This window comes from Doryrhamphus excisus, chromosome 5 (assembly GCF_030265055.1).
Source record: "Doryrhamphus excisus isolate RoL2022-K1 chromosome 5, RoL_Dexc_1.0, whole genome shotgun sequence".
Taxonomy (NCBI): domain Eukaryota; kingdom Metazoa; phylum Chordata; class Actinopteri; order Syngnathiformes; family Syngnathidae; genus Doryrhamphus; species Doryrhamphus excisus.
This window is the reverse complement of record NC_080470.1, coordinates 6991715-7009071: the sequence shown is the minus strand read 5'-3', so window position 1 is coordinate 7009071 and position 17357 is coordinate 6991715. Positions and strand designations below refer to the sequence as shown.

The 17357-nt window shown below is 39.4% G+C and overlaps 1 protein-coding gene across 10 annotated transcripts; it reads left to right on the top strand.

Annotated features, from left to right (window-relative positions):
• The first annotated feature begins 401 nt into the window (after positions 1-401).
• fxr1 (FMR1 autosomal homolog 1) lies at positions 402-17357 on the top strand. 10 transcript variants are annotated; one of them, XM_058073490.1, is made up of 19 exons: positions 402-505; positions 3100-3152; positions 3242-3335; positions 3855-3926; positions 4128-4276; positions 4408-4501; positions 4660-4776; positions 4883-5053; positions 6421-6499; positions 7767-7876; positions 8083-8169; positions 10018-10146; positions 10315-10546; positions 12577-12670; positions 12848-12951; positions 13042-13245; positions 13419-13496; positions 14801-14883; positions 15837-17357. In XM_058073490.1, the coding sequence occupies exons 1-19, from the start codon at positions 455-457 to the stop codon at positions 16005-16007; spliced, it is 2172 nt and encodes a 723-aa protein (XP_057929473.1). In that variant the 5' UTR covers positions 402-454; the 3' UTR covers positions 16008-17357. The 10 variants fall into 10 exon arrangements, with proteins under 10 accessions (XP_057929473.1, XP_057929472.1, XP_057929471.1 ...); XM_058073489.1 differs by having other exon boundaries at positions 8077-8169; XM_058073488.1 differs by having other exon boundaries at positions 7767-7878; positions 8070-8169; positions 13045-13245.

The following is a 17357-nucleotide window of genomic DNA, read 5'->3' as shown; positions in this document are numbered from 1 at the left end:
AGTCCAGGGTGTACCCCGTCCCAAAGTCAGCTAGGATAATAGGCTCCAACATACCCCTGTGACCCGAGTGAAGACAAGAGGCATAGAAGATGGATGGATGATTGGTTTGTTATATACTAAAATACTAAATACTAACATCATTAAATCAGAATTAATTCAAAAGCATAAGTACAGTCTTTCATACTTTTCTCCTGCAAAGCATAACTGCATATTTTACTACAGATAAGATTTATATTATATAATTTATATGCATATTACTGCATATAAATCTGCATATTTTATGTTACTACTTCAACAGCATACAACTATAGCCGCTGTATGTTTTTGTCGAAACTTAATGATGCTATCATGTCAGTGTGAAACAATCATACTGGCCGAAGAGCAATGCAATGAAACAAACGTCGTTGGTGCTTTAAGGAGCACCTGTCGTCCCAGCATCCCTTGCGTGTCCAATATGGAAGAACTGGAGGTGGAGGTCCGTGGCTCCAACGGAGCTTATTACAAGGTAAATACTGGCTTATGGTTCTGCTATCAGTACAGAACATGATCATGTGGCGTTACTACACATTAGTTGGAGCCTCTTGGAGGGGGCCATCGTTTTCAGACGCGGTCTAACCCTTCTAAATACTTGCTCGTAACCCTATTAGCCGTGCTAGCAACAATTAGCTGGCTAAGCTAGCATTGATGCTGAATCTTCGCCACCTCTTGATCTTACTTAAAACAGAGCAAATCATAATAATATGATATATGAACAGTAGTAGTAGCAATAGTAGTGTGCTTTACTGCAGTGTTGCTGTCACGTGCTTCACTTTGCATTGTTATTTAATTGTATATTTTAAGTTACCTAACAAAAAGCTGACGTCAAGGAATGTAGTCACAGAGGAGTTTAGACGTGTGTCTTTTACTATTTAAATATTACTGTTATTTATTTAGCAAGGTGTTTTAATGTCCGAGAATATGCATGGAATCACGTAATCATGAACTAACGAAAGAATAATGCGAAAGGTCGAGCGAGCGAGTGAGTGAGTGAGTGAGCGAAGTTGAACGCCGCCATTGCCGTCTATTATTTGATACTCCCATCATGTCGAAGCGATTTTTTTAATGTACGTAGGAGACAGTTGTTGCTTGTCAGTCATGAGCAGCTGACGGAAGAGGGGAGGGTCACTGATACTGAAACCTTAAATGCTATTTCTAGACAGAGTAAGATTGCTTTCTCTTTCCCCTCTTCCATATCACCGATTTCCGTCTGATCTTTTTTTTGCTCTTACTGATCATTAATGAGTCACTCCGTACACCTTCAAGCTTTGTTTCAAATAATGTTTATTTTCTGCCATTCCGTCTATTGAAGGAGAACAGAATTCCCGAATTGGTTAATTCCCTCTGAAAAAAAAAACTATTTTCTTGAGGCCCAAAAAAAATAACCCATGGCTGTCACTCACGGCTGTTGGTATTCACACACAAGCTGTCTCAGAGAGGCGATCACAATTTATTGCCTTGTTGTTACAATAGGCTATATTCAACGATAGCTATTATTAGTCAAATAAAAGTAGCTAAATCATTAGCTGACAGAAAACATAAGTAGTTACTCGAGGCACTTCAGCCTTCTTGTTGCGGCTCCCACGCCAAGATTTTCTTTTTGACATTAAAGAGGAGGAGGAAATGTGCATTTTTTAAGAGTTTGAAATATCCCACTCACTGCAAGTGTGTAAATGCATCTACACTGTTGTGACTGCTCATTGGATGAGCAAATGAAGGGGGTCACTACTTGCCGTCACTACCAACGGCTTACCCTTGTGCTTGTTAAGTTGAGAAAATATGCTAACAACAAAAAAATCTAACATTGAAAGATATTTTCAAAACGCACAGCCTCTTCTGAAAAGTACCCAACTGCAGATGGCCGTAAGAGGACAAGTTTGGGACTGTTACGGAAGATTAAGTTGGGACTGTTACGGAAGATTGCACAGAGCAAGCATCTTTTCAAGAAGTAGATGAACGTTCTAAACTACAGCTGCTAGTAAGGTGGAAGGTGTTCACAGATGAAGAATACACAAAATGAGTTGTTCATTAAAAATTAGCATTTATTCTCCAAATGCAAAAATGAACAGGAAATGATTCAGAAAAAGAAAGTCGCAACAAACATCACCAGTAGACACATTGATCACATTAATTTAGTGGACGCATATTGAATTGCCTGTGATGAGTCAAGTGATGGAAACGATATTGAGCAGCCAGCACGGCTGTATGCTGTACATATGTGAACTCTGATGGGCAGTTTTTGTTAAAGTTGGCTACATCTTCTTTTAATTGTACACAAATATGGGAATGACTCAACCAGACTAGTTATAGTATAGAATAGTTCAGTGTTTTAAATTACAGATGCACTTCTGTTAGTTGAAAACGAATGGAGCTTTGCTAACTTTTCGAAGGGGATATCGGCCTCTGTGGACATTGCTACAATATCCTCAACACATGGTAATGCCCGTGCAAAGAAGAAAGACGTGATGATACAGCTCCGATTGCATGGTTATTGATATAAGATATTAATAGGAGACAAGTTGGGAGCAAGGATAATATGTGCCTCTTGTCTGTTTCACGCAAAACTTGCACAACATCAGCGGGCATCCTTGAATGCTCGCTCACATTAACAAGCAGTAAAACTCAACACACACACATAGCATGCTCTGCTAAACTAAGCTAACTCCACTAGTTTCAATTCATGGTCTGTAAGAGAGAAGTTATGGCATTTCATTCCCATCATGCCATTTACAAATAAGATTGCATGTTAATATGAGTCAGTATTGTAATTTTCATGTTTTTGTGTGCAGCCCTGACAAGAATATGTGTACTTCAGTGTGAATACTTGCTGTCTCAAATTGAGCAACACCTGTATTCATACCAAGGACAAAATCACAGTTTCAGGTCGTTTTGGGCACACGTTGAACATGAACATTAAATTATTCAAATAATACCTTCACTTCAAAATCCCTTGGGGCATTTTGATTCAGCTCCTTGTTTTATTTTAGTCTTCAGAGTCATTATTTCTGGTCATTTTTGATGTCTTGCTGAGGAATTTATTCCTGTCTGTTTCTATTTTAAAAGGGCTTGGTCAAAGATATCCACAATGATTCGCTCACCATTGCCTTTGAAAACAAGTAAGTTGTTTATCCCACATTTGTTTCTACTCCAATAAATGTCCCGTTCATGATTTCTAAAATCATGCTGATAATGAACTCGTTTATAGCTGGCAACCAGAACGACAAGTGCCCTTCAGTGATGTCAGGATGCCGCCTCCTGCTGATGCTAAGAAGGAGATTAAGGAGGGTGAAGAGGTGGAGGTACGGTTGACATACTTGTCCCAAATTTAATCTTCATCTTAATCTTTAATCTGCTGTTCTCTTACTGTTCGCTTACTCGCACAAGGCCTCGTGGTGTCTTGGTCAGCAACCCATGACTTTGGAGTTGCATGTGTGTTAACAGAAGGAGAATACATGAAAGAATCGTTCATAAACATTTTACAGTTCCGTGTTTACACTTCTGTCTGTTGAATTTAGTCGTAACATTTTGTACAATTTTGCAACAATTATAACGGTATAATATTTTGCGGCTGTCATTGATTAATTGCGAGAGGAGCGATTGCACTAAAGAGCAACCTTTTTTGAAGTTTATTTAAATTATGAAAGAACTTTTGAGGAGCGATCGTATCACAGTAATTGTATGATTCAGCTTTGTTGCCTGTGTGTGTGTGTGTGCCGAGCCTGGCCAAAATGCCAGAGGATGGGGAACTGAACTTGAGTGCGGTTCAGAGCACTCATACGATTGAGTGAGTACACCCTTAATCTCTGTCTTCTTGTCAGATCCTCTCCAGGGCCAATGAGCAGGAGCCTTGTGGTTGGTGGCTGGCTAAAGTCTGCATGATGAAAGGAGATGTGAGTTTGGTCTCTGTGAGACACTTTTTGTATACCACCTACTGTAATATACAGCAATTATTATTATTAAATTTGAGAGTATGAAATCAGAGCCCATTTACATTTTAAAATCAAAAAGCGATTTTTAATATACCAAAATATCAATTAATCATTGATCTACACATATTCAAGAAACAGAACCTAACCAGTATTTCTCTTCAGTTCTATGTGATTGAATATGCTGCCTGTGACGCTACCTACAACAAGATAGTGACCTTTGAGCGCCTGCGGCCAGTCAACACTAACAAGGAAATCACAAAGAATTACTTTCACAAGTGCAGTATCCACGTTCCTCAAGATCTACAAGAGGCGTGAGTACCACAGAATTTTAACAAGGAACGTGTAGGCTGTAGTAGCCTTTTCAGAGTAACATTTTGCATTTGAATGTGAAGAGGTTTAGTTTAGAAGTAATTTCTAAAAAGTTAGTTTTTATACATTTCAGGTGCCAGAATGATAATGCCCATAAAGACTTTAAAAAAGCTGTGGGAGCCTGTCAAGTTTCATACTGCCCCGAGACCAGCCAGCTAATCATTGTGGTAACAAGCTTTCCTCTATCATTTTGTCACTATTCTAAGTTGTTTTTTTATATGTCTATAATTGCATACTCATGATATGCTGCTGCAAGTAGAGGTAAAAACATGAATAAGAATAATGCACAAGTTAATAATGTAGATGTATCTGTTTTTATGTGTAGTCCACTAATGAGTCAACAGTGAAGCGTGTATCTTTGCTGAGTGACATGCACCTCCGCAGCCTCAGAACCAAGCTTCTGCTAATGTCTCGCAACCAGGAAGCAACCAAACACCTTGAGGTCAGTTGGTTTAAGTGTTGTTTCTGGGCAAGTCTTTGGATAATTCCATAGGATATGGAGCGCCAGTGTCAGCCTCACAATTGTTGCTTTTTTTTTGTTTGTTTAGAACTCCAGACAGCTGGTGTCATCCTTTCAGGAGGAGTTTACGGTGAGGCCAGATTTGATGGGACTGGCCATTGGTAGTCATGGCAGTAACATTCAGCAAGCACGGAAAGTTGCAGGTGTCACTGCTATTGATTTGGATGAGGAGACTGCTACCTTCAGAATTTATGGAGAGGTAGTGTCCTGTCGTTTTTTTGTTGCCATCTTCCTGACTATTGAGTAGGCATGGACTTTCATGGGTGTTGAATAATTTGAGAGCAACTTGTTCTTGTAAGAAGCTGCTGACACAAGTTGTACTTTCTTGGGGTCACGCGAAAAAGGTTGCTAAAAACGATAACAAAATGAAAGTACCGTATTTTCCGCACTATACGGCGCACCGTGTTATAAGGCGCACCTTCAATGAATGATATATTTTAAAACTTTTTCCATACATAAGGCGCATCGCATTATAAGGCGCTACAGTAGAGGCTGTAGTTACGTTATGCAACCATTAGATGGTGCCGCGCTAAAGGGAATGTCAACAAAACAGTCAGATAGGTCAGTCAAACTTTATTAATAGATAACAAACAAGCTTTCCACAACTCCATTCACTCCCAAAATGAATAAACAGCTGTTTTATTATTTTCTCTGAGGTAAAGCATTTTCGTGACACATCTTTAACATCTTTGAACAACAGCAAGGCATAACATTTTACTTTTCCTCCATTTAGTCAACGCGCAAAAAACCGTCTGATACTGTTATGGTAAATTAAACGTTAGTGCAATCGCAATATAGTGACACTCGTAATGTGCAAAATGACTTTGTTTAGTCTTCTTTACTTGGCGCAGCTCATCCTCATGCTTCCTCCACTTCCGCACCATCGATTCATTAATGTTAAACTCTCTTGCTGCTGCTCTATTTCCGTGTTCTACTGCGTGACTGATCGCCTTGAGTTTAAACTCTGCGTTGTAAGCGTGTCTCTTAATAGGAGCCATTTCAGGGTCTTTATACAAACGCACAAATGAAAGTGAATCGTTGTTTAATATTTCCCAGTATGCACAGCGCACTTCTTCTTCTACGGGAAAAATGGAGTCGGTGGCTGCTTACCGTAAGTTGCGAGACCTGTCGCGGCTCAATATTGATCCATATATAAGGCGCACCGGATTATAAGGCGCATAGTCAGCTTTTTAAAAAAAAAAACAGATTTTAGGTGCGCCTTATAGTGCGGAAAATACGGTACTCACTTTCATACTCACAATTGTTTTTTAAACTGCTGTCATGCATAAATAAACAACTATGCAGTAGGAGTTAAATGAAGTGGTTATTTTGACACGATCTGGATATGCCGACCATGACCACTTTGGTGGTGATGTCGTAGATAATGTAAAGTACAGTAATGTCTCAATATTTTGTGTTATTACTGCCGCCAAGTGACCAGAATTTTGCATATCACTTTTACTTCAATATGTTTTGACTAATAATATATTATAGTCTACCACAAAACAGAGATCATTTATTGTGTTGTTTTATGTTTAAGGCTCCCTCGTGTTTTTTTTTCCCCAGACGGCAGAAGCAGTGAAAAAGGCAAGGAACCTTCTAGAATTTCTGGAGGATTCTGTCCAGGTACCAAGAAATCTTGTTGGTATGTACTCAATATTTGAAACTCTTGTCTTAAAGTTACATTTTTGACACTAACTAGTACATCATATGTCGGCAACCCACAGCTTTTTAGCCTCTTTGTTGTGGCTCCATTCACAATGAGTGGGGAAAATTCACATGTTTGAAATGAGTTAAAAAATATATTTTCTATAAGACTGTGAATGCAACCTAGCTTAGTTCAGCTTAGTTCTGGTGATTGGATGAGGAAGGGAGTGCCTGCCTGCATTGGTCGAGACGTGATATACAGGTCTTTTCCCCCCACGATAAAATCATAAAACATCTCAGAAGAAAATAGTTTCTCCTCTGAACTACTTTGATACCCCAAAACTCCCCCCAAAATCTGACAGCCAATCAAAACCGTGGGAGACTCATAATTTGCTCTGGATGTGAGCTCCTCACTCACCGATGTGGTTGGTCACAGCCGCTCGCCACCATAGCCAGTGAGCTAAAAGAAGCAGGCTGTCAATTCAGGTCAGGTCAGGTTAGGTTTCTTTTTTTAATACCCGTAGGTAAATCAGTGTGCAGCGCAAGAGAGGCATTATAGCAGCGACACACATACAACAATTACCAGTACACTAACACTGCTGCACATTTCTTGAGGTGTCAGGTACTGCAATAAGGTTTAACCGGTTGGCATCAGTTAAACATGCACACTGCACCTCTATTTGTTTTATTCTGTAAAAAAAAACAGGTGAAAGAAAGATTAATTTTTTTTCAAGTTTATGAGATGTTGTTTTAAGCTAATGTTTTGCAGCTATTTTGATGTTTTAACAATTTTCCTTTAAAGGGCGAGGGGGCAAAATAACTGATTGGGTTTTTGATGGGGGAGGGGGACTTTCCTCATAGAAATTAATAGAATGACTGAAAATACTCAATTGAGTAAAAAACATGGCACGCTGTGACAGTGGCAGTACTTTCTTGCACCTTAATAAAGACAAGTCAAAAGAAAAGTCAATGAATGAGGTTTACTGGCACCAAGGCGGTGTGAGTTGTTCAGTAAAGATGTATGATTCAGTAAACTTGGGAGCGAAGTAAACTTTTTAAATATCATTTAGAAATTAGATGGCATCTTAGTGTGAATCGATTTTTTTTTTTTTTTGCTGCCCTAACTGGTGGTCAATTATAAGATTAAATGCTTTTTATGTGAATAGCTGCATCACATATACTGAAGATGGCAATAGTATTTTTAAAATGCAAGAAGATATTTGATGCACTTGGATATTTACCTTTTAACTCCTCTCTTCCCTTAGGTAAAGTCATTGGTAAGAATGGAAAGGTCATTCAGGAGATTGTGGACAAGTCTGGAGTGGTCAGGGTCAGGATAGAAGGAGACAATGACAACAAGCAACCTCGGCAAGAAGTATGTTGCTTTGGCATGCTGCTATTGCAGTTTTGCCTGTGAATATTCTCATTCATCCAGGTCATTCTATTCTTGGGGAGTTAAATCGATCCAGTCCAATTGGGATCGATTTGATGACCTGAGAATACTGCAGTTTTGTGCCATGCTGGATTTAGAACTGCCAAATACTGACTTGTGCATTGTGTTTTTTGGTTGTGTTGACACAGGGAATGGTCCCCTTTACCTTTGTCGGTACGAGGGAGAGTATTGGAAATGTTCAGGTTTTATTGGAGTACCACATCGCTTACCTCAATGTAAGAGCGTGCTTGTCTGTGTATGCGTGAATGTGTTGTTTAAAATTACCCCATTAATACATTCCCATAGCTTCAGAACCCCATGGATGGCTGAATTAACTTAAATCAGTGCTGAATTGACCTTTGCTCAACTGCCATTGGCTGCCACGTATCCCCTGCTAGCAACTTTATAAACTTAAAATGGTTCTGGAGCGTCTCTGTACAATTGCAGCCTTCAAAATTTGAAATCAAACATTTTGGAATTGTGTCTGTACATTAAACTTTGAGACTGCTTGCTTGTCACCAGTTTACCAGCACAGCTTTAAGGCTATTGCAAAGCATCCACCAGGGTAGTTGCTAGTCAAATCAGCTTTCAATTGAATATGTTATTTTAAACTGTGTGCAAACACATTCATTCATTCATTTTCTCCCGCTTATCCTCATGAGGGTCGCGGGGGTGCTGGAACCTATCCCAGCTGTCTTTGGGCAAGAGGCGGGGTACACCCTGGACTGGTTGCCAGCCAATCACAGGGCATCTAGACAAACAACCATTCACACTCACATTCATACCTATGGACAATTTGGAGTCACCAATTAACCTAGCATGTTTTTGGAATGTGGGAGAAAACCCACGCATGCACAGGAAGAACATGCAAACTCCACACAGAGATGGCAGTGGGTGGAATTGAACTCGAGTCTCCTAGCTGTGTGGCCTGCACGCTAACCACTCGGCCTGTGCAAATACATGTGCAAATAAAATACAGATGATGAGTCACTAACACCAACAGTAGGTTTTTCCATTTCCAACGGTAGCCCACCCTGGTCCTCATATATTTGACAGGAGACATGGTAGCAAGACTTTACATCTTTACATCTTACCAACCTGACTTGTACACAGCCTGCATACAATATGCATAGCCTTATCTAACAGGCTTCAACAAACTGTGAAATACCAACATTTTCTCAGTGTAATTAGTAGTCTCAATGAAGCTTTTCTGTAAACTCCTGTAGACATTGGCTTGGATTGTCCAGGGTCAGGCAAAATGATCGGACACTTTGTAGGTTAAATAAAAGGCAAATAAAGTAAAGAAACAAAAAGTGTTTTTATTTTCGACAAGTACATATAATGCCATTGTGTTTCATTATGTTTTAAAAATTAAATCAGTTCTGGCGCTCCGAGCTCGGCCGGTTGATTTTCGTTTCAATGCTAATCAAGTAGCTCTGAAGTTGGTAACCCATAACAAGATGGTGTTTCGAGCTGGTACGGGATCATGTCTACCAAGATTGAAGTGCAAATGGAACGCTCGTTGTGTTGCAGTTACAGATTTGTTTGTTTTGATAAACGTTTCCACAATGAAAGCGTGATGGTCACCAGTCCAATTCATGGCAGCAACTGAAAAAGAAACGGAAAACAATGGCATTATAAAGAAACAAAGCAAAATGGCATATATGTACTTTTCGAAAATAAAAACACTTTTTTGTTTCTTTACTTTATTTGCCTTTTATTTAACCTAAAAATGCCTGACCCTGTTAATTACCGTCTCAGAAAGCCCTTGTGGATGTTTTGTCAGGTACTAATAACACAAATTAATACCATAGAATCTTTCCACTACCTAACTGTCCTTGGTATTGTCTTGGTATTGTCTACAAAATGTTCAGAATAGTAGCAGCAAAAAGTGCTCAAAAAACCTTAACCTAATAAATGTATTATAACATTTTAGTGTAATAAAGCTATTATGGGAACTTTATTTACCTTTTTCAACACACTGGTATTATTCTGAACATAACTAATAAGTACATTTGTCTTGTGCTCTATGCATGTTTTGTGCTTTTGGCTTTTTCCATGTTGGTGTTTCACTGTATGTGTAGGACATGATGGAGCTTCTTGCACAGAGCCAGCAGCTAGAGGAAGAGCTGAGACAGATTGTGGATATTGCACAAGGATGCAACCTAGCACGATTGAGAATAAGTCGCTCACGGCACACAGGATGTGTAGATGTGTGTATGATGAGTATATATGAGAAAAGAGTTCTTTAAAGTTTTGTTAGATACGCTGTAAGAACTGCAAATTTATTTTGCATTCTCTATTTACTGTTCTTGTGTGATCTTGCCTTGTATTCCTTTTTCCTCTAACCTTATTCTTACATTTTACAATGATCTATCTAGGAGGTTGAACAGCTTCGGCTTGAGCGGATGCAGATTGATGAACAGTTGCGTCAGATCACTCAGGGCCATCGAACAGCAGACAGGGAAAGGGGCGATCGGGGGGAGCGAGGAGGAGGAGGAGGGTATAACACAGATGGCAGTGCCACCGCTTCATCTTCGACGTCGCACGGCGGTCGTTCCTACAATAGCCGGGGTCGTGGACGCAGAGGCCACAACTACAGCACAGGATATGGTAGGCAACACACCATGCACACCCACACACTGGTATGGACCTCTTGGATCAATGGTAATTTTGGTTGGTTGGTTGGCCAGTCCTTAGAAGGTTCACCACAGTTCCATGATTTTACCATTTGTGGATAATGGCTCTCACTGTCGTCCCAAAGTTTTAGGAATGGCTTTATAACCTTTTCAAGATTGATAGATCTCAATTAATCTCAGTTACATTTTAATGGGGGGCAATCACTTTTTCTCACAGGGTCATTTAGGTTTGAATTTGTTTTCTCCCTTAATAATAAAACTGCATTTTGTGTTCAGTTGTGTACTCATTGACTAATATTTAAATTTGCTTGATGATCTGAAATACAGTGAAGAAAATAAGTATTTGAACACCCTGCTATTTTGCTATTTCTCCCACTTAGAAATCATGGAGGGGTCTGAAATTTTCATCGTAGGTGCATGTCCACTGTGAGAGAGATAAACTAAAAAGAAAAATCCAGAAATCACAATGCATGATTTTTTAACAATTTATTTGTGTGATACAGCTGCAAATAAGTATTTGAACACCTGTGTATCATCTAGAATTCTGACCCTGAAAGACCTGTTAGTCTGCCCATTAGAAGTCCACCTGCACTCCATGTATCATCCTGAATCAGATGCACCTGTTTGAGGTCGTTAGCTGCATAAAGACACCTGTCCACCCCATACAATCAGTAAGACTTTAACTTGTAACATGGCGAAGACCAAAGAGCTGTCCAAAGACACCAGAGACAAAATTGTACACCTCCACAAGGCTGGAAAGGGCTACGGAGCAATTACCAAGCAGCTTGGTGAAAAAAGGTCCACTGTTGGAGCGATCATTAGAAAATGGAAGAAGCTAAACATGACGGTCAATCTCAATCGGAGTGGAGCCCCATGCAAGATATCACCTCGTGGGGTCTCAATGATTCTAAGAAAGGTGAGGAATCAGCCCAGAACTACACGACAGGACTTGGTCAATGACCTGAAAAGAGCTGGGACCACCGTTTCCAAGGTTACTGTAGGTAATACACTAAGACGTCATGATGTGAAATCATGCATGGCACGAAAGGTTCCCCTGCTTAAACCAGCACATGTCAAGGCCCGTCTTAAGTTTGCATATGACCATTTGGATGATACAGAGGAGTCATGGGAGAAAGTTTTATGGTCAGATGAGACCAAAATAGAACTTTTTGGTCATAATTCCAATAAGCGTGTTTGGAGGAAGAAGAATGAAGAGTACAATCCGAAGAACACCATCCCTACTGTGAAGCATGGGGGTGGTAGCATCATGCTTTGGGGGTGTTTTTCTGCACATGGGACAGGACGAGTGCACTGCATTAAAGAGAGGATGACTGGGGCCGTGTATTGTGAGATTTTGGGGAACAACCTCCTTCCCTCTGTCAGAGCATTGAAGATGGGTCGTGGCTGGGTCTTCCAACACGACAACGACCCGAAGCACACAGCCAGGAAAACCAAGGAATGGCTCCGTAAGAAGCATATCAAGGTTCTAGCATGGCCCAGCCAGTCTCCAGACCTGAACCCAATCGAAAATCTTTGGAGGGAGCTCAAACTCCGTGTTTCTCAGCGACAGCCCAGAAACCTGACTGATCTAGAGAAGATCTGTGTGGAGGAGTGGGCCAAGATCCCTCCTGCAGTGTGTGCAAACCTGGTGAAAAACTACAGGAAACGTTTGACCTCTGTAATAGCAAACAAAGGCTACTGTACCAAATATTAACATTCATTTTCTCAGGTGTTCAAATACTTATTTGCAGCTGTATCACACAAATAAATTGTTAAAAAATCATGCATTGTGATTTCTGGATTTTTCTTTTTAGTTTATCTCTCTCACAGTGGACATGCACCTACGATGAAAATTTCAGACCCCTCCATGATTTCTAAGTGGGAGAAATAGCAAAATAGCAGGGTGTTCAAATACTTATTTTCTTCACTGTATGTAAGTTTTCACACCACTGTATATGTATTAATATACATTTTCTTGGGTGACCCTTTCTTTGATTCTGCTAGGCACCAACTCCGAGCAGTCCAATGCTTCCGAGACTGATGGTGAGCGTCGAGATGAGGTCAGCGATTGGTCTCTGGCTGGAGAGGAGCAGAATAGGTTAGGAGTGTTTTACTGTGCAAAATGCTCTTTCAGTGTTCTTAGTGAAATTTAGATCTTTAGGTCTTTTTAGTTAAGTGTCTGATTTTATTACCAATCATTCTGTACTATTTTTTTTGTTGTTTTTATCACATGAAAGCTTGGAATTGATGGATGCATTGGCTGACTGACTTGCAGGGAAAGGGAAAAAGGCCCACGTCCACATAGGGACAGTCGCAGGCGACCAGGACCAGGCAGAGGACGAGGAGGACGAGGAAGAGGAGGATACAGTAACAGCTCAGGTAAATGCATTTTCAAATTTGGTGAGAATGCATCTTCAGGAGAAAAGGAGGTGGTGAGTATTTTGTTTAAATAAACGAATGACTCTACAGCAGGTCCTCGGGATGACAACAGCGCGTATGTTGCCTCGGAGACAAACACAGAGACTGACCAGACCGCTGATACAGATGCGAGTGAATCCAACTTGCTTGTCAACCGTCGGCGAAGATCTCGACGACGTAGAACAGATGAGGATGCCACTATGATGGATGGCATGAGCGAGTCGGACAATGCTTCAATGAGTGAAAATGGAATAGGTATGGAAGCCACAAAATAAGGAAAGATCACTTCGCCTTCGCCATGAGAATTGTAAAACAGCAGAATTTTCGTTAAAAAAAACTTTGCTTAGCACGCCACATTATTTGCTATGTAATTGGCAGCACTAGCCAAGACAGGTCTGTTTAGCTCCCACTTCCCAATCTCCCAATAGATGACTCTGAAGCTCAACCTCAACGCCGTAATCGTAGTAGACGACGTCGTATTCGCTTGCCTGAAGAAAGGCAGCCAGGTATCAACACTGCTCACATCGCCTTTTGCACCAGTTCTGCTGTTGTGTGATGTGTCAACTTATTTAGCCATCATAGATGAAAGGATAATAATTTCACAGTTCAAATGCTTTGAAGTGGTGTGTTTTTAAACCATCTGCATGTGCTTGCAGTATTAGAGTAAAGTTGACCTCCTCTTAGTCTCACTGTGCCAGATAATGAGACCAAATAATGATTACTTGTATATTAAGTTTTATATTCATGCATTTTTAGTCTTTAGTTCCCATCCTGTCATTTCCATATTTTTTTAATCCAATATCGTTGACATTACAAAAAAATTAATTGTCTTAGACAGCTTATCTTAGAAATTTGGCGCAATGAACACTGACACATGAGCTGCTGTCAGCCACGACTCACACCAGCCACTGGCACGGTCCACACTGCTAACCATTCTAACACTCCACAGTAAAATCTACAGGAGCTAGCTACCATACATGTAAATTCCCAGGCCTGCTTCTTAAAGGCGCACGCACACCATCACACTACATTATGTATAACATCTTCTGAATGCCTTACATTGTCATTTCGTTCATTTAGCCATTTTTATCACTGAAAATTTGCTTTTATTTGCATATGTTTTCACTAATAATGACAACTTTTTGGAGTAAAATTATCAAACAAAATTATTGATTTTGAATGTTTGCTGACACAAGGTAAGTGAAGGTCTTGCGGTCAAACATCAGATTATTTGTTTTCAACTTCTCATCTTAAAGCAGAAAGGGGTTGTTTCTATGTCAGTGCCATACTGGTTTGAATAGAATTAAGATCTTCAGTACTAATACTGCTGCTGTGCCTGTCTGGGTGTTATTTTTACTCATGGTGTGTTGCTTTGTGTTTGTTAAGTCTTTATTTGTCATTTGGGAAGTTTCCACTGTTGAAAAGTATGAATTAAACTTTAAATTTTTTTTATTGTAAAAAAAAAAGAAAAGAAATATCTTTAAAAGCCAGAAACTAACTTTTCAAAATGACAATATGTTGATTACAGCCACTGCGACAAGTTGCTGTTGTGCAAAAAGAATGTAATTAATTCATAATAAATTATAATTTGATTAATGTTGGCAATAAAATTAGTTACATGCTTTAACATATTTCATACACCAACTATTCATGTACATCTGTCTGATTGATAGACGCATACAACTTGCAGTTAGTCATTAGTCAATTTGGTGGCTATGTCATAGCATCTGTTCTTACTTTCACACATTCCACATGGCCAGTGGATGTTAAACTTCATGAATCTGATCGCTTTCTCTCTCTTTCTCTGCAGTGACAGTGGCTGACTTCATGTCCAGGGCCGACTCTCAGAGCAGACAGATGACCACCAAGGACACCAAGAAAAACAAGGATGAGGTTTGTACTTAAATGTTCTTTCCTGCCTGTGGTCATAGTATTTACAAAGCATGACTTGGTCAGATTAATGCAGGGGTGTCCAAACGTTCTCCACAAAGGACCACATACTGAAAAATAAAAAGGATGCAAGGGTCACTTTGATATTGTGTAAATCAACATGTGATAAGATGTTATACTGTATATCAAGAAAAAACTGCATCTCAGCTTTGTGATGAAGGTGAAAAAGCACATTATTATTATATATGAACATTGGTCGTTGTGCTTTTTTTCCCCCCCCTTATTTTTATTTTTTTACATTTTTCCAAATATTTAAACTTTCCTCTTAATTAATCTTTGTATATTTTCTTCCCTGAATTTTTTTTATTTAGTCCCATAATATTGTAATTTTTCCAAAATTACAACTTTTTTCTTTTCTCTCAAAATATTACGACTTAAAAATTATATATATAATATTTTGACTATGCTAATTGTTTTTCCAGTAGTATTTTCTAGTATTTCTAGTATTTTCTAGTATTATTTGTTTTTCCTCATAGTATTATATTTTTGTAAATGTGACTTTTCCATTTCTTTTTATTTTTTTCTCTTCATATTTTGACTTATTTTTATACAGCTTTTTTTTCTGCTGTTCTGCATTTCAGCTTCCTTCTTGCTGATTTTTTCTCTTAATATTGTCACTTTTCCAAAAATTACGTTATTTTTTTGTGTCATACACAACCTTTCTAAAAAATATTTTTTCTTTAACGTTTCAACTTTATTCCACTACAATTTTTCATCATAATATACTGACATTATTCTCTATTTCTGTTAATATTTAGACTTAATTGCTGATTTTCTGTCTGCATTTGCCGCAGATCAATAAAAAAACAGCCATCGGCCGCACTTGGGACACCCCTGGATTAATGCTAAATGAAATTCTTTGAATATGTCGGGAAAGTGTTTTTTTCCACCCCCAGGCTCAGGTGAATGCCATAGCAGAGCACAGCCCAGAGGCTGCCTCCACAACCACCAATGGTTCCAGCGCTACAGAAAGTGAGAACAGTGCCGCCCAGGCCCCAAACCCTTCCACTGAGGGGTCCAGCCAAGGCGACCCTGACCCCAAGTCTGCTGTCAACGGTCTCTCTTAGTCAGACCCAAGCAAAAGAAAACGGTTTCTCATATTTCAGCTTTTCTGCTATTGTTTGGAATCTCAGTCGATTGAGTGAGTCTTGGATGTTAAGATGGCAGCAGGAACTGTTCTTTTTTTATATTAGGGAAATTTGAAACCTGTTCCACTGTGCACATTATGGTGGTCTGTACTCACAGCACTCCTTTACACACTCCTCTTCGCCTGTTCGACTATCCATGCAGTTAGTCTATTTCTTATAGCAGCTCTTCCTGTATAAGCTTGCCAAAGATAGTCTAACACACAGACTCTATGTAAATGTTCATTTTTCAGTCCAAGGAATGGGTGTGAAGGCAGTATTTACAGTAGTCAGGGATTCCACTCAAACCCATACTGTGGTATTAATGCAGCACTTCTTTTTTTGGTAAGGGCTTTTTTTTGGTCCCTTTTTTAAGTCTGCAGTTTCCAGCGGGACAGGAAGAAGCTTCCAAAACATTTTCAGGATAGTACGTGCATCTGTAGTCGTTTGCACTTCCAATTGTTTTGTGCATGGGAAATGCCACAGTGCAGCTGGGTCGATTGGAAGCCCCTGTATGCTTGACGTTGATGTGATCAGCTGTTGTGCCTTGAGAATAGTTTGAACCTGATCCGCACAATATCTGTAATCTTTTCGCTTGGTTTCAGTAGTTGATGCTCACCCGCAACAGTTGGACCAGACGGCTTTTCTTAAGTGTTTGCTTGGCACCGCGGGCTGGCGAACGCAACCACTGAAATGACCCGGAAAAGAATTTCAGATCCATATCTTCTAAAGTCAGGTGTGACTGTTCTTAATGTTTATCCTTTCTATACTAATAAGTTTGATGTAGCTGCTTTCTCTTTTTCTATATGCAAGTTGTTCACAAGGAAATGTTACAGCATATCTGGAAAAGAAACATTAGGAGAGTTGATTCCTTTGCACTGAAACTTATCTTTCTGTCAAGAATTGTATTTGGAAACTGCCTTGTTCCTGTTAAGTGCTGAACAGAGATGTAGCTAACAAGTGCTGTTTCTTCACTTTAGTTTGGCTGGACGACTATTCCACAAAGGAAGGGTTATTTATTTTATGTACAGTATTTAAAGAAAAAAAATAGAAAAAGGTAAACAAAAGGCAACCTCTTAACTTGACACTAAAAACTACATCATGAGAGGCTCTGACACAGTATGACAAATTTGGACTACTCAGAGTTCCGCCAGCTCAACTTCTTCTGTTGAGTCAACAACAGTATTTTTATTTAAATTTTTTTGTAAAGGATCATTCTGGTTGGTTGATGTGCAATATGTTTTGTATGCAGGTAGTTCTTAAATAAACTGGATCTTCTCTGTAGATCTAAAA